The following is a 12794-nucleotide window of genomic DNA, read 5'->3' on the forward strand; positions in this document are numbered from 1 at the left end:
TATAATACGGTCTATAATCTTTAGCAACTATGACTCTCTTACGTCTTCGAGTTTTTGTTTTGCCTCGTTTGCTGCTTTAAGTGCTTCTTGTCATGGGAACATGACTTGGTTCGTTGCCCCCACCATTTCTCGATTTGAAAGGGAATTTATTTTTCAAACTCAGATTTTCAAACTACATATTTATGTGAACTCTTTGTTATTTTAGCTTGACTACAAAAATCACATTTTTCAAAATTATTTAAAGATAACTTTGGAATTAAATCTAAGTTACTTGTGCTCACATCACAAAGTCTATCATGTTAAAAATATAAATCACATAACATGTAAGCAGAAGGAGACATGTTATTGATTTCAACATTCAAACAGAATGAGACATATTAAATTTCAATATTTAATTTAAATATGCCATGAGTAACGTACCTTAATAGATGATCTCATGAGTTATCTTCTAATTTTACGGGAGTGAGCCTCCACGGATCTATCATTGGTCATCTGATACTCTGATATTTGAGGTAGTAGCTCACAGTATTGCTGAAATTGTAGTAGTTATACAACTCACCAACAAGTCCAATAAAAATATAATTTTTATAGAGTAATCATTATCCTCCCATGGGTTAATTCTTCAGCTTTCTTATCTTTTTCTGTTTGCCTCACTTAAACAATTTATTGAAATTAGAGGCACAAGAACCAAATCCAATAATCTCTTTGGTTGACATAACAGAAATAAATGTCTTAAAATTGTTATTTTTGAGTTTAGAAAATTGTTTCAAAATCAATTTATTCCACCGAAGATATTATTGGGTTGAGTCGCGGGTTACATTATCAAAGATTTCCTGTCGTCCTTGAAGGATACATTATTGCTCATTGGAACATTTTATCAAAAAGACTCAAAAACAACCAGTGGCTATATTTTAGTATAACTAGTGGTGTTGTATCTTGGAAATCAAAGAACATGCGACATTGGCTCAGTCCACTATGAAGTCTGAAATGATAGCACTAACTACTACTATTGAAGAAACGAGTTGGTTGAGATGCTTGCTAGTTGAGATCTCTATATGGGAAAAACTTATGACAATTGTGTTGATCCACTGTGATAGTATCGCAACTATTGCGAAGATTAAGAATCGTTATTTCAACGATAAGAGACGACAAATTCGTCGTAAGCACAATGTTGTTAGAGAGTTACTTTCTAAAAGAGTTGTTATAATGGATCATGTACGCACTGATGAGAATTTAGAAAATCCTTTGACGAAAGGGTTAGCTAGTGAAAAAGTCCTAAATACATCCAAAATGATGGGATTAATGCCTATAGAGTCACTCATGATGGTAACCTGACCTAAAAGACTAGAGATCCCAAGAATTAGGTTCAATGGGTAATAACAAGTTGTGAAGTGATATGAGATGAACATGCTATTATAAATTAGAGAAGCATGATTCTTGAAGCGATGATAGGATGAGGTAATAGAAATTCTTAATGAGATCTATACTCTATCTAGAGTGGAGTACCTAGCTACATGAGTACTCTTGATAGACTCACCTATGTGAATGTGGAAGTGGGGCCGTTTCATATGGAATTTTGAGGCAGAATTCCTAGAGCGTTCACTATACTGGGATAGACGTTTAGGGTCATTAATGCATGAGCTTTTGAGCATACACGCTATGAAAAGGTTGTGTGTGAGTTTGATGTCAAAGATAGGGTTCAAGACTATGAGTCACTCTTATTGAATCTGAATCTTACTTACAATGCAAAGGTTCAAGTCAAGATACACCTTTGTTTATGCACAATCTTATAGAAGCATTTGACGCTATTTCAGAAACAATTTTAAGACGTTTTGCGACACTGTCCAAATTGTGCAAAACAGACTATCAATCACAAAGTCCCAAGGATAAAACAGCCCAGATTCACTATATTGGAGTTCCATTACGTTGAAGAAAATCGTTCTAGAATTACACCATCAATATGACGGATAAAGTCACACTCAATATGACGATTAAAGTCACTCGCAATATAGTATTATGACCACTCATAAATCAAAAGGTCTACGACACAAAAAACCTCTCTAAAAGACTACTACACAAAAACCGCTCATAATGGTATTATGACCACTAAAAAATCGACAGGACTACGACATAAAAACCTCTCTAAAAGGATATTGGTATTAGGACCACTCAAAAATCAACATAACTACGAAATAAAAACTGCTCTAAAAATCGATAGGACTACAGTACAAAATCGCTTGAAAATATCGAAGGGACTACGATACAAAATTGCTTTAAAATATCGAATAGACTATGACATAACAACTGCTCTATATATTTAATGGACTACGACACAACAACCGCTAAAAAAATCGAATGGACAACGGTACAAAACAACTTATAAATATCGAAGAGACTTAAAGAAAGGGGAGAAGTGGCTCGGAAATAAGTCGAGCATAATAGAAAAGGTAAAAAAGAGAAAGTTGGGAGATGTATCCAACTTTGGTGTATTTTTCACAAGAGTTTGAAACTCATTATATAGTGATAAAAGCAAACCCACATTTTTTTAAGTTCAAGTGGGGGATTGTTGGACACATAGAGTATTTTAATGTGTGAATTGTTGAAGCCTCACATTGGAAAACTCTAATATGTTGAGTAGTTTTCAACTCTATAAATACTAAAGTCCCACATTGGATAGAAACTCTAATATGTTTCCTCTAATCTTAACCATAAAACCATTCTTACTGTAGCTGTTAGCTAACACCGATGCATTCTAAGACAATCGTTCACGTGGACTAAGTCGAGATACTATTATATTGCGGAGTTGGTGATTTGTCCTCGCTTTAAGAGGTAAACACATAAACCTCAGGTAAAATATTATGCGTGCGTGATCCATGACGATGAATAATTTTTACTCTTGAGAATGATTTTAATTTGTTTTTTAAATATATCTTTAGATTTCCTAACAAGGATTAGTCTAGTTACCAAGAAAATTATTGTCTCAATCATTTCTTGTTATTTAAGATATGAAGGTCAATCTTAAAAGATCAAACAATCATATTCATTAAGTTCATAAAGATCTAAGATGATCAGAATGTTTGCACTACAAGGCAAAACTAACAAGCACTTTATAAAGTACAAAGATAACTCCTAGAACAAAAAGGCACTTTCAGGTGACAAATCTATCTTAGACAATGTGAAGAACACTTGTACTCTTTCCTCAATTGTTCTACATGGAACAATATACCCAACAATCATATCGCCTTTGATATCAACAACAATAAATAACTCTTGAAACAACAAATACTCTCGAGCTCGTTAGTAGATATGAGATATATTTTTCTTAGTGTATTTTTATTCAAACCAATATCATTCATAAAAAGCTTTGAAACCACTTATCAAAAACTTTCCTAATCGTGTAAACATTATCTTATTAAATTATTTATTTAGTTGTTTTATTTTTTTTGTAAGTTTGGAGTAGGTCGCTTATAGAAGTTGTTATCTCGTATATTTTTGTTTTGTAAACGTTTTAGCATTCTTATTGGTTATCTAGATACATTTTGTGCTTAGATAAATCAATATATTTTTAATATGTATTTTGATTTTTTCAAATAATAATAACAAAAAAAAAAATCAATTAATCATCGAAGTCAAATAATTAATAAACGTTGAATCATTTAAAAGAATTTAATTTCAAATCTCTCATAAAATTATTCTTAATCAAATTTTACTTATATTTAAGCTAATCTCAATATTATTAGGATATCATTCATATATAATCTATGGTTAAAAACAAAATAATAGTTATTTTCTAAGTAAAAATAAAATAAAAAACATCAATTAACAAATCAATTATCTATATTTTGTAACCCTTGTTGAATAATAACTAGTAGACTCGTTGGACAGGAAAGCATTCTAAGGCGGCGAAGTGTACAAACAGTACACTTCACATAAAAACCCTAAACCACACTGCGGTTTCAATCCGTTAAATCAAACTATAAAAATCGAAACCAAATCAGTTATCCAAGATCCATCCAATTCCAAAACTGTTAATGGCTGGTCAAAGAAATTCTTACGGAAACAAACGTTCACACTCTCACAACGACGACGGCAACAAAAACAAACGTCGTAACCCCGGCGCTGACGAAACACGTGACACATTCATGATAACTCAAGACGACACCGTTTACCGTTACCTCTGTCCAATTCGTAAGATCGGTAGCATAATCGGCCGCGGCGGGGAGATCGTGAAACAGCTTCGCGCCGATACTAAAGCTAAGATCCGAATCGGTGAGACTCTCCACGGATGCGACGAACGTGTTGTTACGATCTACAGTTCGGCTGAAGAGACTAATGATGTTGAGGGTTCCGGTGAATTTGTTTCGCCGGCGCACGATGCGCTTTTAAAGATTCATCAGAGAGTTATTGCTGATGATTTGCGTGGTCGTGGTGAGGATGGTGATGAGGATGAGGATATGGAGAAGGAGGATGGGGGGAATCAGGTTACGGCTAAGCTTCTTGTTCCGTCTGATCAGATTGGTTGTGTGATTGGAAAAGGTGGACAGATTGTTCAGAGTATCAGAAGTGAAACTGGTGCGCAGATTCGGATTCTTAAGGATGAGCGTTTGCCTCTTTGTGCTTTGAGCTCTGATGAACTTGTTCAGGTTAATTTTTATTCGCTATTCTTTTTTGTTGATTTTGTTGTTTGCATTATGTATTTTTGCATTTTCTTTCAAATATAGAGTAATTCGTTTTTTGTGCTAGTTTAGTGATTGTAGAGTATAGACGCTATCAATGAAAAACTAAATATATATCAAATATTATAATTAAACAGCTTAATTAAGTGCTATAATAAGCGCTTATCATGTATGTGATCAGGTATAAGCTATTTCTAAAATAAAGTCAAACTCTTTACACAGAAGCTATAAGCTGTATTCATAAGATATTCTGGAGAGCTTATGGAAATAAGCTGGATGACCATATCATAACCTGTTTCTATAAGCTCTTCTGGACAGTCTTGTAAGTGCTTATGTCAGTGGATAAGCTCAGATAAGCCAATTCAAACAGGCCCTAAGTACATGCTCGTAATGAAATTAATTTTTATGTTGAGTTTTCTGCATTCATTACTTGCAAATTCATCTGTTATTGTTGCATCTGAATGAGAAGTTATTGTATGTCTTTGTTCACAATGCTGTAACTACAGATTTCTGGTGAGATTGTGGTTGTGAAGAACGCTCTGAATCAGATTGCGTCACGGCTTCATGACAACCCTTCACGGACACAGCATTTGCTTACTTCTGCAGTTCCCGGGGTGTATGCAGCTGGTGGTTCGATGGTGGGTCCTCCTGGTGGGGCTCCGATTATGGGCATGGCTCCTCTTTCTGGTGGTTATGGGGGGTATAAAGGTGATGTTGGAGACTGGCCACCACGGTCCATGTATTCGGGTTCAAGGGATGAAACTTCTGTGAGGGAGTTTTCAGTTCGATTTGTTTGTCCAACTGCTAACATTGGAGGTGTGATAGGTAAGGGTGGTGGTATAATAAATCAAATTAGGCAGGATTCTGGGGCGAATATCAAGGTTGATAGTTCAGCAACTGAAGGAGATGACTGTTTAATAGCCATTTCAACAAGAGAGGTGAAACTTTGATCATCAATTAATTGCACCTTTTTATTTAATCATTTTGTTTGTGTCGTATGAACAAACACTATGAATGCATGGCCTTTTTTGGCTGTCATGATGGTTTTTGAATTGTGTTTATGCAGTTCTTTGAGGATTCTTTCTCTCCAACAATAGAAGCAGCTGTGCGCTTGCAACCCCGGTGCAGTGAGAAAATTGAAAGAGATTCTGGTATTCTCTCTTTCACTAGCCGGTTACTAGTGCCAAGCAATCGAATTGGTTGCCTTATTGGTAAAGGAGGAACAATCATAACCGAAATGAGAAGGCTTACAAAAGCTAACATCCGCATCCTATCGAAGGAAAATCTTCCTAAAATTGCATCTGAAGAGGATGAAATGGTGCAGGTGAGGGAATTCCAGTAGATTGACTGAGTAATGTCTTTTTCGGGCAATCAAATGTTGCAATGCTCAATAATTCTGAACTATGTTTTTTCTTTTTTATTTCTCAACTTTTTATTAGATTTCGGGTGACCTAGATATTGCTAAGGATGCTCTCGTGCAAGTACTTACCCGACTAAGAGCAAATCTTTTTGATAAGGAGCGTTCTGTTTCATCATTCCTTCCACCAGTACTTCCATATCTTCCTCCGTCGGCAGATGGACCAGATGGTTTGAATTATGATGGTAGAGATGGAAAGCGACATGGACGTGGACATTCTTATTCAGGTGGCTATGGAGGTTCAAGTGATTTGGCATCCAGTGACAGTTATGGAAACTATGGAAGTTCACAGGTACATTTTTTACAACCATTTATTTTTGGGAGAATTTTAAGTGAGAATGAGTTCTGCTAGTTCAATTATTATTCCTCAATTCATTATTTTTAATATTTTTTCATATGTGGCAGCTTGGCGGAGGAGGTGGTCCTTATGGAGCTTATGGAAGTTATGCTATGGGACGGTCTAGTACTTCTGGGTAACCAATCCATTTATTTTACATTCAATGCATTGTTATTGTTTTATTTTTCAAGTTTCCGTATTCTTCCCTATACATGTTGTGAAGTTACTTTCAACGATATGTTATTGAAGTGTTCAAAAACTCATCAACACTGATATTTGGTATCTGTTGCCAGATTGTCTAGTCAGAATGGTGTTTCTCGGAGGAGAAACCACGGTTACTAAAACTTGATGGGTCCATGCAGGTAGATTTTAGTTTTCATAATATGTTTTGTATTTTATCTGTGCAACTTCCTACAATATAGGCTATTCACATTAGCATATAACAGATTGATATCTTACCCTGACCAGTGTACCTTGTAGAATTCTGATGCTCTTGTTTTCCCTTTGTTGCCTTTCCCTTCCCATCCAAACAGCTGAGTTCTGTGAAGCCCTGCAGCCTACTGCCTTAACCAGAAGACCAGATGAACCAGGGTTTGACAAACTCATGGTCCACCTTGACGCCTCAACCTAGTGGACTGACAAACTCATGGCCAACCTTGATGCCTCTATCTAGGGGACCAAACATGTGGAGACTATTGAATTTGACCATGTCCATTTCACCTTACTTCCCAAAGCTTAATAACTTGTGTTCCCAAGAACCTATAAAAACAGCTTGCCTTTGTGGCTGCTTTATGATTCCACTTTGGGTTGTCTTTAGATCTAAAACACCATGTAGCTATGATCCTTTGGCAGTTTGTATACCTGTATTATTATTGTTGGGTTTTGTTTTCTTGATAGTTCATAGTTACTTGCAGTTTGAACTTTATTCCGTTGAATTTAATTATTTAATGATGTTGGTTCTTGGTAAGTTTACCTTTTAGTCTTTAATCTTAAATTTGAAAGTGATGCATTTCACCTCTGTTTTTTTATTGGTTTTGCTAGTTTCATTCTGGTTTAGTTGAATTTTTACTAGCTGGTGGCTCCTTTGGTTATATGAGCTGAATATACTGAATACAAGATTGGTTCATTGGTTTTTAGGTTGAATGGGTTACTCTGGGTTTTCAAATCTGTGGTTAAAATGTCATTTAATTGTAAGTTGTTCACTTTTCACATTTCATAAATCCACACAGTTCTCTTTCCACAAATCCACCCAATTTTGAAAGCAATTCGATAGCTCAAATACTACTGCTGTCAAATAACTGCTATCACGGTGTTGTAGCGCTATAGCATAGCAGAATTTGAACAAAATGCTATTGCTCTGCAACACGCCATTTAGTACAAAATGTTGTCAAATAGCCTCCGCTATTGCGGCGCTATAACACTTCAGCATAGCTGATTTTGAACAAACCACTATTTTCCATGATCTACAATTGACAACATTGTGAAATATGCATCCAGTCAACAATTCAAACAAGTTCTATTAGATTTCCATGGATAATGGGTTAGCGCTTGATATATCAATTAAAAAAGGAGTTTGAGTTCAAATCTCATTCTTCCGAAGGAGCCAAATCCAGGGCACTAGTCTGGTGTATAGTTTAGTTAGGAATGGGCTATTTATCTTTCGATTGATGCTTGTTTGTTTTATAGGTCTACCTTTTAGGCTGGGCATGACTTAGAAAGGGCAACCAGCATCTATAGACCTTTCACATAGTGTTGGGTCTAGAGAAGGGTTGGATCCATTGTGATATATTGTAGGCAGTCTTACCTTGCATGGGCAACTTTTGATATATTATATCTTGATATTTTGTCATAGATCAATGGGAATTGCTAGGTTATGGTTAATCATATTTCTATTTTAGTAATTTTGTATTTGTAGGCACTTGTGTTAGTCCACATAAATGCCATGTTGACTAGCTCCAATGCTAACATTGGAGTAAACCACACTTTTTGTCATTAATTTTTTTATTTTATTTTTATTATTATTTCCTTACTGTATGAATGTGTTACTGGTATAACATTACTCCAAGTACATGTCTGGAAATTTTGGACTTAAATGAACTAAGCACAGGAGGCTCGGAGGATCCAACTGTTGGTTGTTAGTTTTGTATTCTGTTTAGGCTGTTGGATAAACTTGAATCAAATGTTAACATGCCATTTGAGATTCTTGGGATTCTGGAAATCATTGAAGAAATATTTGAAGATATGGTGGATAGTTTCAATGACTTACATGGTATGGTGTTTTTTTTTGCCACCACCCCTAATATGTAATGTTAATTGAATGCAGTTGAATTTCTTATTTACTCACTTGAGTTCTTGCTTAGGCCATTTAAGATTACAAAGGTCGTTTTATGTTTCAACTGCAACAGAACATATATGCAACTTTCTGTTTGACTTGTGACTTTTTCTATGCATGAATCTAATTTAATTTATTTCTAAATTTAATGAAGTTTGTGATAATATGCCACTTGATTCTTAAGGGAAGCCATGATATCGCTCTTCATTAGGAGAAATTTGGTACTGGTACAAGGACTATGTAGTAACTATATTCTATGTAACTCAGACGGTTGTTCAAAATAAAAACTGATTTTGATCTTCAGAACTTTATTTAACTGTCACTTTGTTAGTTTCAAACCTAACTTTTGGACACCATGCGGAGTTTTATTTAACTGTCACTTTCAGCAGAGGATTAATCGAGAGACAAAATGTAGCAATTATTAATCTAATTTCCATATTTAAATACACAGTCAAATGGTACGAAACTTGCTAATGTATTAGTAAACTTTTGAAAAGTTCCAGAGAGAAGATTTTATTCTGATTTTGATTGGCTTAATGTGAATTAGTCTGTTAACAAGATTGGTACTCTAAATCATGGTTTACTTAAGAAATTCTAAATCAAGACTTAAATACGAAAGATGTATAATATTTTACCATAAAAAATTGTTGATATTTTTAGTTAATATAATGGATTTTGTAAAATGTGAGCTAGGCAAGAAGAATGTGAAAAATGATAGGTTTTTTCCGATGAAATTTGATAATTTCATTGTTTGCAATGATTTTGTATAAACTACGATATATGAGATTTTAAAGAAACTGAGATGGCTAAGAGACATAAATTGTAGTTTATGAAAGTTGAGGATTAAATTACCTTAAATTAATCATCAAATGCTGGCCAAACATACTATAATGACTGTCCATGAAATATATAAAGGGAAAAATGATAAATTTTTTACTTTTGAGGTAAGGCTCAACTTAATTCTAAGAAAAATTGAGAAATTCAATTTAATTCTAAAAGAGAATAGGCAAAAATACCATAGTTAAATCTCATTCTTGTAAAATGATCGTTCAATGCTGACATGTTTATAACAATATTTATATGGTAAATTATAAAAATAAGCAATTTTTACATTGGTCTATTAATTTCTTGAAAAGTATATTTATGGTACTCTAAATTTGAATCTTTATTTTTTACTTTTTCATCATCTTCCTCTTCCATTCTATTTTTAAATATCACTCCATTTTAAAATAATTTAAAACCTACAATTTATAATTTTAATAGAAAAACTTAAAACGTCATTAGAGAAAATTCAAAACAAGAATTCTAACAAAAATTAAAAATTAGTTGTAAATAAAGAGAAATTCACTAAAAATAAATAAGTTGTTTGTACATTCGGGAACTGAATCAAATATAATGCATTTCAATGTTTTGTTTCTTACAAATATCAAGCATGTATATAAAGAAGTGATTGTCTAAGAATATTTGAATTAGTAAATATTTTTATTTGGAATATTTTACTCTTTAGATTTAAAGATATTTTAATAACTTTTAATTGAGTTACAATAATTACAATTATATTTTGTTATCTATCGATTTATTTTAATAACTCAAACTAATTGTATGAATATTTTATATCCAGCATATATGAATACAAATATTGAAATTATTATTCTTAAATGTATGAATACTTTTCAAATTGAGTGTACAAATACTATAGCACTATATAAAAAATATAGACTAAATTGCACTTTTAGTCTTTTACGTTTGATACAGTTCTTGGATAAACGAACAACTCATTTATTTTTAGTGAAATTCTCTTTATTTACAATAATTTATTTTTTAATTCACGATGGTGATAGATTTTTTGTTTTGATTTTTCTGTAATTCACATGGTTGACGTTTTTTGGTTTTTCAATTGGAATTACAAATTTTGGATTTAAGATTATTAAAAGATGCGGTGGAAGAGAAAGATGGTAAAGAGGAAGATGATGAAGAGACAAAAGATGAAGTTTGGGGACCAATCTGAAAATTATTTACTTTTATAATTTGACATATCATCATTGCTGTGAAGACGTCAACATTGTAAAGGCCACACGACATTTTTTAACTGAACTAGCCTTAAATAATATTTTTGCAAACGGACAATAATACAAAGATTAACGTTGCAAATGGAGTGGCCTTAAAAGATCTAGTTGTCGAAGAGAAAAAAATTTAGTGGCATTTAAATCCTTCTGGAGTTGGCTTGGTCTGAATTTTCTGAGTGGTTGAGTCTGATTTTTCTAAGTGGTTTCGGCTGGTATTTTCTGAGCTGGTTTGGTCTGAGTTTTTTTCACTGGTTTATGTTGGCTTTTTCTCAGCTGATTTTGTTTGAGCTGGCCAAACCTAAGCTTGATGGGTCTAAGTTTGTGTGGCCAGAGTTAGCTGGGTTTGACTGTTTTCGGTTTGAGTTGGCTAGGCTTGACAGGTTTGGGTCTGAGTCGGTTGTGTTGGTTGGATAATTTACACTTACTGCACTTATTTGGCAGACCTTCTGATTGAAGGAGTTAGAATATCATGTTAGAGAGCCTGAATCAATATATTATGTCAATTTGTAGGGTAAATTGGTGGTAGGTAACATGTTTCATATGCATTTTTTCTATAAATAGCTGAAATGTAGTCATCAAGATCTTCTTTTCTTTCATTGAAACTGGTTAATGCTTGGCAGTAAGGAAATCCTGTTAACATCCATTTCCTGCATGAACATTTTGCAGATCCACCATATACTTTTCTCCAGTATGATTTATGTTTTTGACTTTATACATTTTGTCCCGAGATAAGCCAATTTAAAACACAAATTTGTGCAGATTTTAGAAACACATTTAATTAACTAATTCAAAAAAAGAAGACAAATCATATTCGTACCTACATGTCCAGTGCTTTGACATTTCTTGCTCTTTATCAAGTTTTTCCTTTATGTAAGGAAATCCAGATCCAAGGTAGTTATCCATCTTCACTTTATTTGTAGCCAAACAAACCATTAAATAACCTCTGATATCCTCAAGCACAGTAACAATGGATTTTTGTCTTGGTCCTACAAGTACACTATTAAATGTTTCTGAAATGTTGTTGACCAATACATCACACTTAGAATTGTAACTAAGTAGAACCTCCGTTCAACTCCAGAAAGTAGTTATTCCATTGCAGGTAACAACTCCTACATTTGGCAGAAAAATCATGATTAATGGATGAAAGTGTAAAAATCATTGGAATTGTTTATTTGGCACACAAAGGGAATGCCAAAGCAAATTGGTTTGCTTTCTGTCAGCAATGTCACTCTTTCTGTGACCGTATTTCTGGTTCAATCATTGGAATTGCTCTGCTAATAATTCTAATCCTTTTTCTCTGCTCTTGTTCTATCAAGACATTAAACCAATTTAAACTTTGTGCTTGCCTATTTGTAATATTAAAGAAAAATGAGTGTGAGATATATGTACATCTAATTATGTAATATTGACGTGTTAATTTAATGTTGGCTAATATATCCTCATTTGTACTTTTTTATGGAATTCGTCCTCTCATTTGAAAATCTATCAGTTACGATCTTTTCTTCAAATTGTTAGATATAAAAATAGTGATTAACATTTTAAATGATGTGAATTATAATGTGATGACGTAGAATGATAAATACTTAATTAATGATGTTTAAATGATTAATCAAACTAGATAATTCTACATCATCAAACCGTATATTACATCATTTAAAACATGTTACATAACTATTTTTGTATTTAAAAATTTGATGGAGTCACCAAAATTAGAGATTTAAAAATAAAGGGATCAATTTTGTGAATAGGTGAAAATAAAAAACACAACTGCAATTAACTATGCAATTAACTATTTAATGGTGTTTAGCTCTCTGTTTGATGTTCAATGTTTGCATATCTATATTGGCTTTTATTCACAACCTAGCTCCTAATCAACTTAATTTTTCATGCTAGTTTTTACACAAATACATATTATATTTCATTGAAGTGGAAATTAATATTATGTATATATACTTCACCTAGATAA

The 12794-nt window shown here is 33.2% G+C and overlaps 1 protein-coding gene across 2 annotated transcripts; it reads left to right on the top strand.

Annotated features, from left to right (window-relative positions):
• The first annotated feature begins 3890 nt into the window (after positions 1-3890).
• LOC101515505 (KH domain-containing protein At4g18375-like) lies at positions 3891-7402 on the top strand. Of its 2 annotated transcripts, none has more exons than XM_004491770.4 (7): positions 3891-4643; positions 5183-5614; positions 5743-6000; positions 6116-6385; positions 6499-6566; positions 6724-6792; positions 6964-7402. In XM_004491770.4, the coding sequence occupies exons 1-6, from the start codon at positions 4032-4034 to the stop codon at positions 6770-6772; spliced, it is 1689 nt and encodes a 562-aa protein (XP_004491827.1). In that variant the 5' UTR covers positions 3891-4031; the 3' UTR covers positions 6773-6792; positions 6964-7402. The 2 variants fall into 2 exon arrangements, with proteins under 2 accessions (XP_004491827.1, XP_004491828.1); XM_004491771.4 differs by having other exon boundaries at positions 6911-7246.
• Positions 7403-12794: the final 5392 nt, after the last annotated feature.

The sequence above is a fragment of the Cicer arietinum genome, chromosome 3, assembly GCF_000331145.2.
Source record: "Cicer arietinum cultivar CDC Frontier isolate Library 1 chromosome 3, Cicar.CDCFrontier_v2.0, whole genome shotgun sequence".
NCBI lineage: Eukaryota > Viridiplantae > Streptophyta > Magnoliopsida > Fabales > Fabaceae > Cicer > Cicer arietinum.

What these genes read in the sequence shown, in the direction of transcription:
- LOC101515505 (XM_004491770.4), top strand. Translation starts at nt 4,032, where the DNA reads ATGGCTGGTCAAAGAAATTCTTACGGAAACAAACGTTCACACTCTCAC. An exon ending in AAGAGGATGAAATGGTGCAG is followed by an intron (nt 6,001 to 6,115) that starts GTGAGGGAATTC and finishes ACTTTTTATTAG; the next exon opens with ATTTCGGGTGACCTAGATAT. An exon ending in GAAACTATGGAAGTTCACAG is followed by an intron (nt 6,386 to 6,498) that starts GTACATTTTTTA and finishes CATATGTGGCAG; the next exon opens with CTTGGCGGAGGAGGTGGTCC.